An 18,020-nucleotide genomic window follows, 5' to 3' on the forward strand; every position below is an offset into this window, starting at 1 on the left:
CAACGGCAGTGACTAGAATGGCGGAAGCGGGAATCGAACCTGCAACCCTGAAGTTGCTGACACGGCCACTCTACCAACCGAGCTATGCCGCCCCATGCATATTTTAGGGAAATTTTTCTACTTGCCATAACTTTCATTACTTTCTTTTACTTTTTTTTTACTTTCTTTAAACCTTTTTTTTTTACCCTCTATTTACATATTTAACCTTTCATTTACCTTCTATTAACCCTCTATCTACCTTGTACTTACCATATTTTACTTTTTATTAAACTTCTAAATATTTAACCTTTTATTTAACTTCTTTTACCTTTCATTTGCACTTCTTACCTTTTACCTATGTTTGTTTACCTTCTATTTACCTTCGTCTACCTCCCTGCTTTTACCTTTTATTTACCTTCTATTAATATCTTTTTTTAAATCATTAATTTCATTTACCAACCTTCTATTTACTGTCTTTTACCTTATATCTATACCTTTTTAACCTGTCATTTAAATTCTATTTACCTTTTATTAACCTTTTATCTACCTTTTATTTATCCTTCATTTACCCTCTTTTACCTTATTTTTTATTTTATTTACATTCCTTTAACTTTTTCCTAACATATTATTTACCCTTTACCTTGTTTTACATTGTATACAGCTAGTATTTAACTTACATATACACACTCTACCTTGTATTTACCTTGTTTTACATTGTATACAGCTAGTATTTAACTTACATATATACACTCTACCTTGTATTTACCTTGTTTTACATTATATTTACCTCTGAGCATCTATTTAACTTTTATTTACAATCTACTTAACTTTGATCTACCTTTTTTAAACCTAATTATACCTTTTATTTACCACCTTTTACCTACTATTCATACCTTTTTTAACCTTTCATTTAAATTTTATTTACCTTTTATCAACCTTCTACCTTTTATTTATCTTCTTTTTTCTTATATTTACATTCCTTTAACTTTTTCCTAACATTTGATTTACCCTTCATCTTCTTTTACATAGTATTTACCTTGTATATACATTCTACCCTTTATTTATCTAGTTTTACATTATATTTACCCCTAATCGTTTAACTTTTATCTATAATCTACTTAACTTCGATCTACCTTTTCAAACCTAATTATGCCTTCTATTGACCAACTTTTAACATAAACCTTATTTTAACTCCTGTTTACCCTTTGCTTTAATATTTAACCTCTAATTTGTTTGATTTGTTTATTTAACTTGTTTTACCTTATTTTATGTGGTCCACATTTTATCCATTATTATTAATTAGGCTCAAACGATTAATTGAAGCCACAAAATATAAATCAAAGCCTTTTTTTAATCAATTAATTGCCGGCCTAAGGGACCGTATTGTTATTTTTGTATTAATTAGACACAGTTGATATAACTATTCCATTGCATTTCAGATAAATATAATTTCAATGAAATAGGAACAAAAGACATTCTGCATTTTATTGTTGTGAACCTTAATGTGAAAAGCCCTTAACAGGATGTTTGTGTCAAGTTCAATTCAATTAAATTCAATAAAAGTGTCAACTTAGAGGAAACGCTGCAGTTACAAAGAGAGGAAAAGATTAAGGAAACCAACATTTCTCACCCTCGTCCTTGTCGTCCGGCAGCTGCATGAGAAAGTTGAGGATGTTGATGAGAGAGGTGAGCTGCTCAGCCACCTCAAAGTGACAGCACACTGAGATCCAGAAGTCTACATCTCGCTCCAGGGCTTCTTCCTGAAGAAGGAAAATGGAGAACACCTTCATTACTGTGCGCAGGTGGAACACGGGAAGAATGGCCATTGACACAATGCTTTGATGTAGGGCCGGCCTATAAAGTCACATCAATCTATATCGCGATACATAATACCAATAAAAATGTGTTTCATAAAATAATCGATCATTTTCTTCGTCATCGGGTAAAAAGCAGAAGTATGGAAGAAAGGTTGGTTGCATGGACAAAGGCACTCACTGTCTGGTAACCGAGCAACGCAAGGACTGATCACGTGACACGCTGACAGCCAATCAGGTGACAGCATCGACTATCACGTTTGGTTGATTTTTTGCGTGGAGTGAGAAGAAAAAGTAAATAATGCAGAAATTGTGGATAAAAGGGAAAAGTCAGGTTATGTTTTTTTTTCCAAAAGGGACCGTAGTCAGACCCAGGTGGTCTGCACATGATGCGAGGCCAGAGCGCTAGAACCACACCACCTTAGGTTAAGTCAAGTTTATTTATATAGCACCTTTACATCCATTTTTAAATTGGACCAAAGTGCTTTACAGGTTAAAAAGCATTGAGCAAAAAAACAAACAAAGAACATAAACAATGGATGAGCTAAACAAGAAAGTGCAAAAGCAATACAGTAAAAGGGTTGAAATAAAAAGTAAAATTGCAAGATAGAAATAATGAAATAACAAAAGTGTGACAAATTGAAAATGGGGGGGTCTAGAAATGGTGGCCTAGTAGGCGGGCTCAGCTCAGGTTAAAGGCCAGCGAGAAGAGGTAGGTCTTGAAGACCTGAGCTCACCCTTTAGAGCACAGCTGTAACTTCCTGCCACTAAACCTGCAGAAAATACTTCTCAGGTTTCTCTATGTGTACAATTTCAACCTTTGCACAATTTTCTTACACTTTATGAAGCTTTTCTTATATATTCACGATTTTTGCACCATCATTTTAAGAGATTATTGTTAAGTTTTCAATGTGATTTTACTATTTTGTTTACATTGAGTGACATTTCCTTTCTGCCTTGACAGCTGAGGTAATTATAATCAGAGGAAAGTTACATTTGAAATAAAAATGTGTGCATTTAATACATTTTTCTTCTGCTCCTTATTTTCCACAGGTCATAAAAATGTTTTTAAAAAATCAATAACTATCGATATCGAACGATACAAAACACTTATATTGTGATTAGGGTTGTACAGTAGGGTGGAGTGCCATCTCCGGGTTGGGGAGGAGACCCTGCCCCAAGTGGAGGAGTTCAAGTACCTAGGAGTCTTGTTCACGAGTGAGGGAAGAGTGGATCGTGAGATCGACAGGCGGATCGGTGCGGCGTCTTCAGTAATGCGGACGTTGTATCGATCCGTTGTGGTGAAGAAGGAGCTGAGCCGGAAGGCAAAGCTCTCAATTTACCGGTCGATCTACGTTCCCATCCTCACCTATAGTCATGAGCTTTGGGTCATGACCGAAAGGATAAGATCACGGGTACAAACGGCCGAAATGAGTTTCCCTTAGAGATAGGGTGAGAAGCTCTGCCATCCGGGAGGAACTCAACATAAAGCCGCTGCTCCTCCACATGGAGAGGAGCCAGATGAGGTGGTTCGGGCATCTGGTCAGGATGCCACCCGAACACCTCCCTAGGGATGTGTTTAGGGCACGTCCAGCTGGTAGGAGGCCACAGGGAAGACCCAGGACACGTTGGGAAGACTATGTCTCCCGGCTGGCCAGGGAACGCCTCGGGATCCCCCGGGAAGAGCTAGACGAAGTGGCTGGGGAGAGGGAAGTCTGGGCTTCCCTGCTTAGGCTGTTGCCCCCGCGACCCGACCTCGGATAAGCGGAAGATGATGGATGGATAGGTTGTACAGTATACCGGTATTGGTATAGTATTGTGTTATTAATGAATCAAAAAGGGTACTATATTGTTTAAGTACCAGTTCCCAGGCATGATGGCGCGACGTCACATCATGACATCGCTGGTTTTACAAGCAGAGGAGCATGTTCGGCAGCGCACAATCACAGAGGACTTACAAGTTATAACACTGAAACACCCTCAGAAAGAGGTGCTTTAAGACTTGGCTAGTTCGTTAGCGGCTAATGTCCATCCACAGTCTGCAGTGTTTTAACTACCGTATTTCCTTGAATTGCCGGAGGGCATATAGTATGCGCCTGCCTTGAATTACTGCCAGGTAAAACTCGCTTCGCAAGATAATTAGCGCATGCTTAGTATTACCGGCGGGTCAAACTCGTAACGTCACGAGTGACACTTCCCCTGTCATCATTTTCAAATTAGAGGAGGCTGATTTCAATAATTTGAAATCGCATAAAGGGAAGAAGATTAAAAGCTATTCAGTAGGATTTAAGGTCCAAGCTTACATCACACTCAAATTTTTACTGCATGCCTTTGGTAACTGCCGGAGTGAGAAGATGTTTTAAAATAATTAACGCCCCGGAAGCAATTCAAGGAAATACAGTACTTCTAAAATCACTAATCTTCTTCTCCATGGCAGCAAATAAAGTATGTTTCTTACAAGTAGTATTACCACTGGAGGACGCAGAAGAGCTAAACATGCTTCACTACACACCGTAGCAGGATACAATAGTTTACCGGCGTCACAACACCGTGTGTGTATCTACACCTGACATCTACTGTAATGATACCAAGTACAATAGTGTATCTAGTTGATACTACTATGATTACATCGATATTTTTTATTGTCACACAATCTTTTTTCCTTTTTTTAAATTCATAATATGTTTATAAACTCAGGAAATATGTCTTTGCATATGACCAATGTATGATCCTGTAACTACTTGGTATCGGATTGATACCTAAATGTGTGGTATCATCCAAAACTAATGTAAAGTATCAAAGAAGAGAAGAATAAATGATTACTGTATTTCCTTGAATTGCCGCCGGGTATATAGTATGCGCCTGCCTAGAATTACTACCGGGTCAAACTCGTTTTGCAAAATAATTAGCGCATGCTTAGCATTACCGCCGGCTCAGGATTAACGGCGGGTCAAACTCGTTTCGCTAAATATTTTTTTTATTAGAGCATGTCTAGAATTTCCGCCGGGTCAAACTCGTCACGTCACGAGTGACACTTCACCTGTCATCATTTTTAAAATGGAGGAAGCTGATTTCAATCATTTTAAATCGCATAAAGGGAAGAAGATTAAGAGCTATTCAGTAGGATTTAAGGTCCAAGCTAATGAATATGCTAAAAAGAACAGTGAGCAGCTATGTTTTATTAATATACCGTAGCTACGTGTGTCAAATATGAGTCATTAAATGACTCCCGCCTCCTGGTGGTAGAGGGCGCTAGTGATCCTTCTTGCGACTACTCGGCTGCAGAAGAAGTGACAACAAGCAGCAAGAGTGAGCAGCGATCGTTCATTTTTTCCTCTCGCTTGCACTTTTAACATGGAGGATTACATATCTAAAACAAAACAGTTTTCTAAACTGGACTTTCAATGGAAGCAGGAGGTAATAAAGGAAGATCTTCATCGAGACAGAGAGACTTTTAAAACTGAAGAAAGATAAGGAAGACTTCTATAAACAAGTTATCGATGCTTTTGATCAGAAGGAGCTGCGCATGGACTTCATTTATAAGTAAAGGTAAGAACATAAGAACGTTTTTTTATCAAATGTGCTTTTCATGATGGTATCCTTACATCACACTCAAAACTATAAGCGCAGGCCTGAATTTACCGCATGGCTTTGAGAAGAGGTTTTAAATGAATTAACCCCCGGCCGCAAATAAGCAGATATTAACAGTAAATGAACAAGTGGTTCATAACTATTTTTTATAGTTTGTCCCTCATGGTGTTGACAAAATAGGTGTATAAATGACACACTATATTACTGCATACCTCAGCAGACTAATTAGAAGTCTTTGTTTGTTTTCCATCCATCCATTTTCTACCGCTTATTCCCTTTTGGGGTCGCGGGGGGCGCTGGCGCCTATCTCAGCTACAATGGGCGGAAGGCGGCGTACACCCTGGACAAGTCGCCACCTCATCGCAGGGCCAACACAGATAGACAGATTGTTTTCTTACTACTAAAAGACAAATTGTCTAATATGTTCAACATTTTATTTAAGGACTAAATTACAATAAACATGTTTTATGTACACTAAGATTTTTTTGTTCAAATAAAGCCAATAATGCCCTTTTATTTTGAAAAGTGTTGAAATACATTTTGGTAGCGGTACTAAAATATTGGCATGGGGACAACCCTGATTGTGATTCAGCTTTCCGCCCTACTTTGATGTAGAAAAAGAAAAAAAGATCTTGCCTTTTCACTCTGCGAGCTGGCGACCTGAGTGACGTGAAGCTTGAACAGGAGGAGCATTAGGACCCAGAGGAAGCGGTCCGGGCCCAGCGTGGTCACCAGCTTAGTGAGGACGGGCAGCCGCCGATGCTCGGGAACGTGAGGGAGCGCGTCGGCAAACACGTGCACGATCCTGGTCACCGCGGCGTCCATGTGAGCCGACGGACTGTCGCCTGATAGGCCGCTGGCCTGGGGGGGAGGGGCGGAGACACAGGAAGATCAGATCTAGGTTTAACGGGAGCAAACCTGCCATGCGCCCACCTGGATCAGAGCCGGGATCACCATCTCCACGGTCTTGTCGATGACTCTGAAGCTGTAGGAGTCGTCCAGTCGCATGATGTTGGAGCCCATGAAGGTGAAGATGGACATGATGTTGTGCAGGACCTTCTCCTGGGAGGACACAAGGAACCGCACGTCAGTTGTTGTTTTTTTCACCAAAGATGCCGTGAAAAAGTCCAAATACAAAACACATTCTGACTGGTATACACAAAAAAAAGAGGAGGCGTGCAATCTTTGGTCAGAGCGTGCCGGAGAGTGTACAAGATTACAGCCCAAATGTTTCTCCTAAATTGAGCCAAATTTAATTCTGCGTCTGTTGCCCTCCCGGTAACAGTAGAAGCATTTAAGTCTCACCTTAAAACTCATCTGTATACTCGAGCCTTTAAATAGACCTCCTTTTTAGACCAGTTGATCTGCCGCTTCTTTTCTTTTCGTTTTTCTCCTATGTCCCCCCCTCCCTTGTGGAGGGGGTCCGGTCCGATGACCATGGATGAAGTACTGGCTGTCCAGAGTCGAGACCCAGGATGGACCGCTCCTCGGGACCCAGGATGGACCGCTCGCCTGTGTATCGGTTGGGGACATCTCTACGCTGCTGATCCGCCTCCGCTTGAGATGGTTTCCAGTGGACGGGACTCTCGCTGCTGTCTTGGATCCGCTTGAACTGAATTCTCGCGGCTGTGTTGGAGCCACTATGGATTGAACTTTCACAGTATCATGTTAGACCCATTGCTTTCGGTCCCCTAGAGGGGGGGGGTTGCCCACATCTGCGGTCCTCTCCAAGGTTTCTCATAGTCAGCATTGTCACTGGCGTCCCACTGGATGTGAATTCTCCCTGCCCACTGGGTGTGAGTTTTCCTTGCCCTTTTGTGGGTTCTTCCGAGGATGTCGTAGTCGTAATGGTTTGTGCAGTCCTTTGAGACATTTGTGATTTGGGGCTATATAAATAAACATTGATTGATTGATTGATTGTTTAATTCCTTTCTTCTTGTCTTGTTAAACAAATGCCATCAGTGTTTGAAGCTGACAATGGTATCGTTGTGTTGGATTGATTAATACATTTGAAAAAGTCCAAATACTCACAGGGAAAATGTTGGCGATGGCGCCGAGCAGCAGCAGAGCGTGATGGTGGGTTTGCGGCACGTCGGACACACGCACACACTGGACCACCAACTCCACACTGAACTTGTCTTCATCCAGGAAGTCTGCAAGTCAACAATCAGATCCTTCAAGGCGCGTTAAGCCCCGCCCACCCAGGTAGAAGATGAGAATAACAACAACAACATCCATCCTGCTCCGACCACAGCTGTCTTCACCCCTGCTGACCCACCTGGCCCGGCGGGTCGTCCGTCAGGCGCCAATTTGTTGCAGATGTTGAGCAGGCAGCCGAGCAGCAGCTGCTTGGTGTACTCCATGTTGGCCCGCTCCACGGAAGACGCCTCCAGACTCCTGAGGAAGACGCAGGACAAGCGTGTGTTTGTCACGTGACAGGTGTCACTCTTGACAGAGATAGATATCTACGAGTTATTTCTTTCTATAGTCAAATTTGAAATAGCTAGGGTTTTCCATTAGTACTCTTTCTATTTTATAATCTCATGTCCATGGTACACTGCAAGTTAACCTTGGCTTTAGGAATGTGAGGAGTAGCAATACTCCCTTCTTATCTCATCCTGTGCCCAGCTAAGGAGGACAATAGACATGTGTATTCGTTCTGGAGGGTGGGGGCGAGGGACATATCGAATAAGACAACACGTCCGCAATGTTTTAGATCAACAGGGCGACGCGATTTGAATGTGTTGTTTTTAGGTTGGTCTCTCCAAAGCTTTGGAATAAATTGCAAAACACCTATTATGTTCTAGGTGATCATTTAAACTCAGTTTATTTGTCATCAAAAGAATTTGGGATTGATCAGTAGGGCTGGGCGTATCGATACTTGGTGAGTATCGGTATCGTATCGATACTGGCGTGATGGTATCGATACTTCACCAAATTAAGCGAATCACTCCGATTTAAAAAAAAATGTGAGCGCAGCGCTCCTCACCACTCCACCCTCCTCCCTAGTGATGGGTCGCGAAGGACATTTAAAAACCCTTTACAATTTCATCTTCAACCCAAAATAAAGTAAAATAATTACAAATAACATAACGCCTGGTGCGTTCGCACACACACATCAGTATAATTCGCTCCGACGTTCACTCTTGGTTGTAAACTGTAAAGTATTTTATTGCACTAAAATAACGATAAGAATTTCTCAGTTCTTTTGTGTTCATTTTTACAACTGTTTAATAACTAGTGTTTTCTTTTTTTACTTAAATTCTTGTGTGTTGTGAGGCGACTAGCCAAGTTCAGTATTTGTTTTCACCTTATTTGCACTATCTACTTTATTGTAATTGATATCACTTTTTTATTTGAATTTCTCAGTTCTTTTGTTTTGTGTTCATGTTTACAACTTTGTTCAATAACTAGAGTTTTGTTATTTACCTTAAGTGTTTGTGTGTTTTGAGGCGGCAAGCCAGGTTCAGTAGTTGTTTGCACCTTATTTGCATTACTTTATTGCTATTGATATTACTTTTGTAATAAAAATTTTATTTTCTCACCCTATCTCTAAGGGAGAGCCCGCCACACGGCGGAGGAAACTCATTTGGGCCGCTTGTACCCGTGATCTTATCCTTTCGGTCATGACCCAAAGCTCATGACCATAGGTGAGGATGGGAACGTAGATCGATCGGTAAATTGAGAGCTTTGCCTTCCGGCTCAGCTCCTTCTTCCCCACAACGGATCGATACAACGTTCGCATTACTGAAGACGCCGCACCGATCCGCCTGTCGATCTCACGATCCACTCTTCCCTCACTCGTGAACAAGACTCCTAGGTACTTGAACTCCACCACTTGGGGAAGGGTCTCCTCCCCAAGCCGGAGATGGCACTCCACCCTTTTCCGGGCGAGAACCATGGACTTGGTTTCGGACTGAAGCTCTGCCAAAGTAAAGCCGCTGCTCCTCCACATCGAGAGGAGCCAGATGAGGTGGTTCGGGCATCTGGTCAGGATGCCACCCGAACGCCTCCCTAGGGAGGTGTTTAGGGCACGTCCAACCGGTAGGAGGCCACGGGGAAGACCCAGGACACGTTGGGAAGACTATGTCTCCCGGCTGGCCTGGGAACGCCTCGGGATCCCCCGGGAAGAGCTAGACGAAGTGGCTGGTGAGAGGGAAGTCTGGGCTTCCCTGCTTAGGCTGCTGCCCCCGCGACCTGACCTCGGATAAGCGGAAAATGATGGATGGATATTTTATTTTTTGACTTAAATCGTTGTCCTGTGTTGTATTATTATCATAATCCGTTAATAAAGGCAAAAGTACAAATTTGTTTTTCAAAAGTATCGATACCCCGAAGTCTCCCCCTGTCCCCCAATCAGATGACGACATTTCCGGTATCGGCGATACTGGCCGGTATCGGATCGGATCGGTATCGATACCCAAATTTGCGATATTGCCCACCCCTATTGACCAGAAACTTAAAATCCCTTGGAGGAACATCTGGTCCGAACACAACATTCTCCTCGCAGGGACTTTTCACCTTACCTGGCCAACAGCGAGAAGAGAACGGGCACCAACGTCTGGGCTCGCTTCAACTTCTTCTTGTGCTGCAGCATCTCCAGGATCAGGGTGACTCGGTGCCAGGAAACGCCGTCCCCTTCCCGAGCGCCATCACCGCCATCTTCAGGTTTCCTGAGGAGGGACGGCAGCAGTCATTACCTCCGCCAAGCAGGATTTGTTTGCACTGGATAGCGGGAATATGCCAAAGCTACTCCGGCTATTTCATGTTTGAATAGAACAGAATGGACATTATTGTCATTATATTTGCATATAACGAGATTAAGGACTCCAACTTAAGGTGCGGTAGTGGGAACAAATATGGGATAAAAATAAATAAAACAAGAAGTAATAAAGATAAAAAAATAAGATTTGAAATAGAAATAATAAGCAATCCTGTACAATATATTCAAATAGTGTACAATATACAGAACAAGACAAGAGTAACGGAGTAATAAAAATCAGTGTAAGATGTATTGCACTCGAAGGGTAATATTGCACAGTAGGATACTGAAGAGGGGTGATTTATTTATTACAAGTTTGAGTTCACATGAGGCAACTGTATATAAAACTAGAAAATTCCAGCGGAAATTTTGATGAGCATGCTCTCTGTGCTACGAACAGGGGTTGATTGAAACCAAAAGGCTAGCATAAAAAGTTAACATGCTAACGTTACCTTGTTATACTGGGAACAAAATGGAAATATGTGTCGATACCCATGACTTTTAAATGACCAAAATTAGCTAAAATGCTAGGGAAAAAAACGTTAACACGCTAATATTATGCATGATTACATGAAAAAAGTTTGCATGCTTCTGAGATGGCATATGAAAAGTAAAAAAAAACAATTTTTTAGATCCAAACAAATAAAATTAGCAAATATGCTAGCATATGTGAAGTAAAGATGCTAGCTTTTTTTTATTTTATCTGTTAAAAACTAATCATGCTAACATTAGCGTGTTAATGTTTTATCCTAGCATTTTGGCTAATTTTGGTCATTTAAATCAAAAGTCAGGGGTTTCGACACATATTTCCATCTTGTAAATATACCAACTGTTTACATTTTTATAACATGTAAACGTTAGCATGCTAAGTTTTCATGCTAGCATTTTATTTAAGTTTATTTGTAAAACCTGAAAATCATGGCTTTTGATACTTGACAATATTTTAATCATCCTATGTTAGCAAGCTAACTCGTATTAACGTTTTGGCAAATTTTGTACGTTTAACGCTAAAAATCCTCGATTTTGATACTTGGCGCCATCTTAGAAGTATGTTTACATCACATATGTTAGCATGCTAACATTTTATGCTAGCATGTTTGCTATTTTTATCCATTTGGACCTAAAAAAAATAATGGCTTTTTTTACTTTTCATACACCATCTCAGAAGTATGCAAACTTTTTTCATGTAATCATGCTAACATTAGCGTGTTAATGTTTTATACTAGCATTTTAGCTAATTTTGGTCATTTAAATCTAAAAGTCATGGGTTTCGACACATATTTCCATCTTGTAGATATGCCAACAGTTTACATTTTTATAACATGTAAACGTTAGCATGCTAAGTTGTTATACTAGCTTTTTATTTAATTGTATCTGTTAAACCCCTAAAATCATGGCTTTTGATACTTGGCACAGCTTTAATTATCCTATGTTAGCAAGCTAACTCATTATATTAACGTTTTGGCAGATTTTGTACGTTTAACGCTAAAAATCCTCGATTTTGATACTTGGCGCCATCTTAGCATGTTAAGTTTTTAGATAGATAGATAGATAGATAGTACTTTATTGATTCCTTCAGGAGAGTTCCTTCAGGAAAATTAAAATTCCAGCAGCAGTGTACAGAGTTGAGAAAAAAAAAAAAAAAGTAAAAAGTAAATAATGGGGGTTTAAAAGGAAACAAAATAGAGAAATATTACAAAAAGAATAAAAACAATGGGGAAAAAAAATGCTAATGCGATAATAATGCTACCATTTTACTTAATTTTATCTGTAAAACCTAAAAATCATGGCTTTTGATACTTGACACTATTTTAATTATCCTATGTTAGCAAGCTAACTCATTATAATAGTGTTTTGGCAGATTTTGTACGTTTAACACTAAAAATCATCGATTTTGATACTTGCTTACATCACATATGTTAGCATGCTAACATTTAATGCTAGCATATTTGCTCATTTTATTCGTTTGGAACTAAAAAAAAAAGGCTTTTTTTACTTTTCATACACCATCTGAGAAGTATGCTGGCAGGTAAAAAAGAAGACGCTTCACCTCTGCAGCATTCTGCTCCTCCGCGTTTGCTGCACCGTCACGCCCACTTTGGCTCTTTCTGGCGGCGCCAGCTCGTTGGCCACCAGCTGGCAGTCGACGGCAATCTGCACGAGGGTGAAGGCGAAAGGATGACCGTCTTGAGCCGCTTCACGTTTCAACGACTGCTCACCGATTTGAAGGCGCCGCCCACGGCGTTGGAGATCAGCGCGCTGCTGTTGTCCGCTAGCAGGTCGAACATGGCCGCCAGCAGTTTGCGTTGGACTGTCTCATCTCCCAGGGCGCTGAAGAAAGGCTTTGTGATCTGACAGGACCGAAAACTATCAGTACATTCCCAAGTTGACACATTTAGAAAAACGAAAATGCGACGCCCGACCTGGTCCAGAGCTAAAACCTGGCAGCTGGGCACTCCCGGGAACACGGGAGTGGGGGTCCTCAGGGCTCTGATGAAGAGATCCAGGCAGTTGTGGTCGGCCGCCAGCAGAGGGGCAGAGGCCGGGTTGTACTTGACCAGGACCAGCTGCAGCAGCCGGGCCTCGTCTGGCAGCAGGGTGGAGGTGTCCGGGTTGTTGTGGAGCAGCCGGTCCAGGACAGGAAGTAGTGCCGACAGGACATCCTGGTGGAGCACACTCAGCTGTGGGCGTCTTAAAAAGCACGTTGGCGTAGGGTTCTACGGTATACCGGTACTAGTATATTATAGTATCGCGGTACTAATGAATCAAAAACGGTACTATATTATGTTTGAAAAGTACCGGTTCGCCATATTATTTTTTATTTTTTACAGGCATGACATTGCTGGTTTCACGAGCAGATGAGCATGTTCGGCAGCGCGCACACACAGAGTACTTACAAGGAGACAAAAAAGTGAGAACGGACGCATTTTGGCCTAAAAACTAACGACAAAGGTGAACACGCCCTCAGGAAGAGCTGCTTTAAGACATGGCTAGCTAGTGTGTTTTAGCTACTTCTCAATCACTAATCCTCGTCTCCATGGCGACAAATAGATTGAGTTTCTTACAAGTATCATTATCACTGGAGGAGGAGGAATAGCTAAACATGCTTCACTACACACCGTAGGAGGATACAATAGCTCACCGGCGTCACAATGTAAACAAATGCCATGTGTGGATCCACACCTGACATCCACTATAACGATACCAAGTACAAGAGCATATCTAGTCACTACTACTATGATTTCATCAAAATGTTTTATTGTCACAAAATCGTTTTTTTTTAAATTCATATTATGTTTATAAAGTCAGTAAATACGTCCGTGGACACATGAGGACTTTAAATATGACCAATGTATGATCCTGTAACTACTTGGTATCGCATCGATACCCAAATGTGTGGTATCAGCCAAAACTAATGTCAAGTATCAAAGCAGAGAAGAATAAGTGATTATTACATTTTAACAGAAGTGTAGACAGAACATGTTGAAACAGAAAATAAGCAGATCTTAACAGTAAATGAACCAGTGGATTAATCATTATTTTTTTACAGTTTGTCCCTCATAATGTTGACAAAATAATAGGTGTATAAATGACACAATATGTTACGTCAGCAGACTAATTAGGAGCATTTGTTTGTTTACAAAAATGACTAATGATCTATTGCTAGCGATGGATTCTGATGCGTCATCTATGTTGCTGCTCCTCGACCTTAGCACTGCTTTCGATACCGTCGATCATAATATTTTATTAGAGTGTATCAAAACAAGAATTGGTATTTCAGACTTAGCCCTGTCTTGGTTTAACTCTTATCTTACTGACAGGATGCAGTGCGTCTCCCATAACAATGTGACCTCGGACTATGTTAAGGTAACGTGTGGAGTTCCCCAGGGTTCTGTCCTTGGCCCTGTACTCTTCAGCATCTACATGTGACATCATACGCAAATACGGTGTTAGCTTTCACTGTTATGCTGATGACACCCAACTCTACATGCAGGATTGTAGTCAGCTGGAGGCGTGTCTTAATGAAATTAAACAATGGATGTCCGCTAACGGTGGCAGAGGGGTTAGTGCGTCTGCCTCACAATACCAAGTTCCTGCAGTCCTGGGTTCAAATCCAGGCTCGGGATCTTTCAGTGTGGAGTTTGCATGTTCTCCCCGTGAATGCGTGGGTTCCCTCCGGGTACTCCGGCTTCCTCCCACCTCCAAAGACATGCACCTGGGGATAGGCCCCTCCCACCTCCAAAGACATGCACCTGGGGATAGGCCCCTCCCACCTCCAAAGACATGCAACTGGGGATAGGCCCCTCCCACCTCCAAAGACATGCAACTGGGGATAGGCCCCTCCCACCTCCAAAGACATGCACCTGGGGATAGGCCCCTCCCACCTCCAAAGACATGCACCTGGGGATAGGCCCCTCCCACCTCCAAAGACATGCACCTGGGGATAGGCCCCTCCCACCTCCAAAGACATGCACCTGGGGATAGGCCCCTCCCACCTCCAAAGACATGCAACTGGGGATAGGCCCCTCCCACCTCCAAAGACATGCACCTGGGGATAGGCCCCTCCCACCTCCAAAGACATGCACCTGGGGATAGGCCCCTCCCACCTCCAAAGACATGCACCTGGGGATAGGCCCCTCCCACCTCCAAAGACATGCACCTGGGGATAGGCCCCTCCCACCTCCAAAGACATGCACCTGGGGATAGGCCCCTCCCACCTCCAAAGACATGCACCTGGGGATAGGCCCCTCCCACCTCCAAAGACATGCACCTGGGGATAGGCCCCTCCCACCTCCAAAGACATGCACCTGGGGATAGGCCCCTCCCACCTCCAAAGACATGCACCTGGGGATAGGCCCCTCCCACCTCCAAAGACATGCACCTGGGGATAGGTTGATTGGCAACACTAAATTGTCCCTAGTGTGTGAATGTTGTCTGTCTATCTGTGTTGGCCCCGCGATGAGGTGGCGACTTGTCCAGGGTGTACCCCGCCTTCCGCCCGATTGTAGCTGAGATAGGCGCCAGCGCCAGCGCCCCCCGCGACCCCAAAAGGGAATAAGCGGTAGAAAATGGACGGATGGATGTCCGCTAACTTTTTGCCCAAATATGCAATCCTCTCCAAGGTTTCTTATAGTCACTGTCACCGACGTCCCACTGGGGTGAGTTTTTCCTTGCCCTTATGTGGGCTCTACCGAGGATGTCGTTGTAGTTAGTGCAGCCCTTTGAGACAATTGTGATTTAGGGCTATATAAATAAACATTGATTGATTGTTAGTACCGTATTTTTCAGATTATAAGTCGCAGTTTTTTTCATAGTTTGGCCGGGGGTGCGACTTATACTCCGGAGCGACTTGTGTGTGAAATTATCAACACATTCCCGTAAAATATCAAATAATATTATTTATCTCATTCGCGGAAGGGACGAAGAAAATGTTAGCAATCGTCACACACACGTCAGCCAATAAGAATTTGGCGCGGGAGGGTCATGGCAGAAGTGCATTGGGAGTCATGGAATGCTAACTGCTATATGCTATATGCTATTACTGTAGCTATTAAAATGGATAATTTCAACGTTGGCGGTAACTTATAAAAACTGAGAAGGGCTGAACAAAAATGGTACGGAAAAGGAAATCATGTACTGCAGATTACAAGATGGACGTAGTGAAATATGCAGCAGAAAACGACAAGAGGAAGCGGCGCATACCTTTGGAGTTGGCAGAGTTGTTTAGAAGAGACATCAAGGAAGAAGATTTCATGGGATTTATGGATTAGCAGTGAGAGATAGTTTGGTAAAGGTATAGCATGTTCTATATGTTATAGTTATTTGAATGACTCTTACCATAATATGTTAGGTTAACATAGCAGTTGCTTATTTATGCATCAGGTTGTGATGTGACAGGTGGTGACAGTACACCTACTTTGAGACAAGAGCTATAGTGATGCATGCTTGCTTACCATATTTCCTTGAATTGCCGCTGGGTTTATATTATGCGCATGCTTAGCATTACCGCCGGCTCAGGATTAACGACGGGTCAAACTCGTTTCGCAAAATATTATTTTTATTAGCGCATGTCTAGAATTTCCGCCGGGTCAAACTCGTCACGTCACGAGTGACACTTCACCTGTCATAATTTTCAAAATGGAAGAAACTGATTTCAATCATTTGAATTCGCATAAAGGGAAGAAGATTAAGAGCTATTCAGTAGGATTTAAGGTCCAAGCTATTGAATACGCTAAAAAAAACGTAAGCAGCTATGTTTTATTAATATACCGTAGCTGTGTGTGACAAATATGAGTCATTAAAACTCCCGCCTCCTGGTGGTAGAGGGCGCTAGTGATCCTTCTTGCGACTACTCGGCTGCAGAGGAAGTGACAACAAGCAGCAAGAGTGAGCAGCGATCGTTTATTTTTTCCTCTCGCTTGCACTTTTAACATGGAGGATTACATATCTAAAACAAAACCGTTTTCTAAACTGGACTTTCAATCGAAACAGGAGGTAATAAAGGAAGATCTCGATCGAGACAGAGAGACTTTTAAAACTGAAGAAAGATAAGGAAGACTTCTATAAACAAGTTATCGATGCTTTTGATCAGAAGGAGCTGCACATGGACTTCATTTATAAGTAAAGGTAAGACCATAATAACCTTTTTTTTTAATTAAATGTGCTTTTCATAGATTGCTATGCCCGTTTGATTGTGGACTATTACTGACACCTTGTGGCGATGGGAAATGCTGTGCGTTATTAGTTTGGCACTTCCGGTTTACGATGTTAGTTTAGTTCATAAAAAAATGAGAAGTAGACGAGTTGTGTTAACTCTTACAAGCCTTGGAAAAGATAAGTCTGTAAGTAAACTGTTTAACTTGTTTATGTAACTCAATACTAAGGTGGAAAGTGGCTAAATTTGATAGTAAGATGTGTATTGAAAAACGATTTTTGTGCACTGTTTTAATGAACGTTTGAGGATTTAAAATGGCTGCCGGTCGTATATTTCCACCATCGAAATAGTTTCAACACTCAGCAGAATTTGTTTGGTAATAATGCTGTATATTTGTGTACAGCTAATGTTTACATATTGTGTATTACATTTCAGTATGTTCATTGAATCATACAGCTTATACATTGTCATTGTGTGTATTTCAGTTTTACAAGAATAATAATAATAAAAAAGAAAAATCCAGTGCAAGACAAAGCAAGATCAACAACAATAAAGAGCCTAAATGGATTCATCTGCTTTGGAACTTTATTAAAACGTCCTGGATTGGTTGTTAGCTGTCTGCCAAGCTGTATAACCTCAACACATTCAGTGAGGGCAGAACATAGATAGATAGTACTTTATTGATTCCTTCAGGAAAATTAAAATGGTTCATGATGGTATCCTTACATCACACTCAAATTTATAAGCGCAGGCCTAAATTTACCGCATACCTTTGGTAAACGCCGGAGTGAGAAACAGGTTTTAAATTAATTAGCGCCCCGGCGGCAATTCAAGGAAATACGGTAAGCTTTAAAGTCATAACCAACAATTGCCAATTTTTTTATGATTTCTGCTGCTGGTGTGCCTTTGTATTTTTTCAACTCAAAAAATGTGGCTTGGCTCAAAAAAGTTTGAAAAACCCTGATCTAGACAACTCTACTATGGGGTGCTGCTGCACTCACCGGCCCGTTGATGTGGTTCAGCGCCCCCAGCAGGCAGGCCCCGGTATAGGACGGACAGCAGGGCTGCTGAATGCTCAGCATCAGGTGACGCATGGAGGCCTGCAGCGACGACCACTTCTTCTTCTTAGCCGACTCACACTGGTCCTGAAGCTGCCCCAGAGCCTGAGGGCGACACCATGCCGGGGGTCACACACCACCTCGCACGTCCACCAGGAAGC

General features: G+C 42.0%; 1 protein-coding gene across 1 annotated transcript in view; it reads right to left on the minus strand.

The window, feature by feature from the left end:
* Positions 1-18,020, minus strand: part of heatr1 (HEAT repeat containing 1) — a 66,912-nt gene that overhangs the window by 23,357 nt on the left and 25,535 nt on the right. The window contains exons 22-31 of the mRNA XM_061876043.1: positions 17,803-17,964; positions 12,570-12,809; positions 12,366-12,497; positions 12,197-12,300; positions 9,911-10,057; positions 7,663-7,781; positions 7,416-7,537; positions 6,318-6,446; positions 6,021-6,245; positions 1,610-1,739 (exon numbers count right to left, since the gene is read on the minus strand). Of these exons, the coding sequence (XP_061732027.1) occupies positions 1,610-1,739; positions 6,021-6,245; positions 6,318-6,446; positions 7,416-7,537; positions 7,663-7,781; positions 9,911-10,057; positions 12,197-12,300; positions 12,366-12,497; positions 12,570-12,809; positions 17,803-17,964 (1,510 nt within the window). The remainder of the gene's footprint in view (positions 1-1,609; positions 1,740-6,020; positions 6,246-6,317; positions 6,447-7,415; positions 7,538-7,662; positions 7,782-9,910; positions 10,058-12,196; positions 12,301-12,365; positions 12,498-12,569; positions 12,810-17,802; positions 17,965-18,020) is intronic.

The sequence above is a fragment of the Nerophis ophidion genome, linkage group LG17, assembly GCF_033978795.1.
Source record: "Nerophis ophidion isolate RoL-2023_Sa linkage group LG17, RoL_Noph_v1.0, whole genome shotgun sequence".
NCBI lineage: Eukaryota > Metazoa > Chordata > Actinopteri > Syngnathiformes > Syngnathidae > Nerophis > Nerophis ophidion.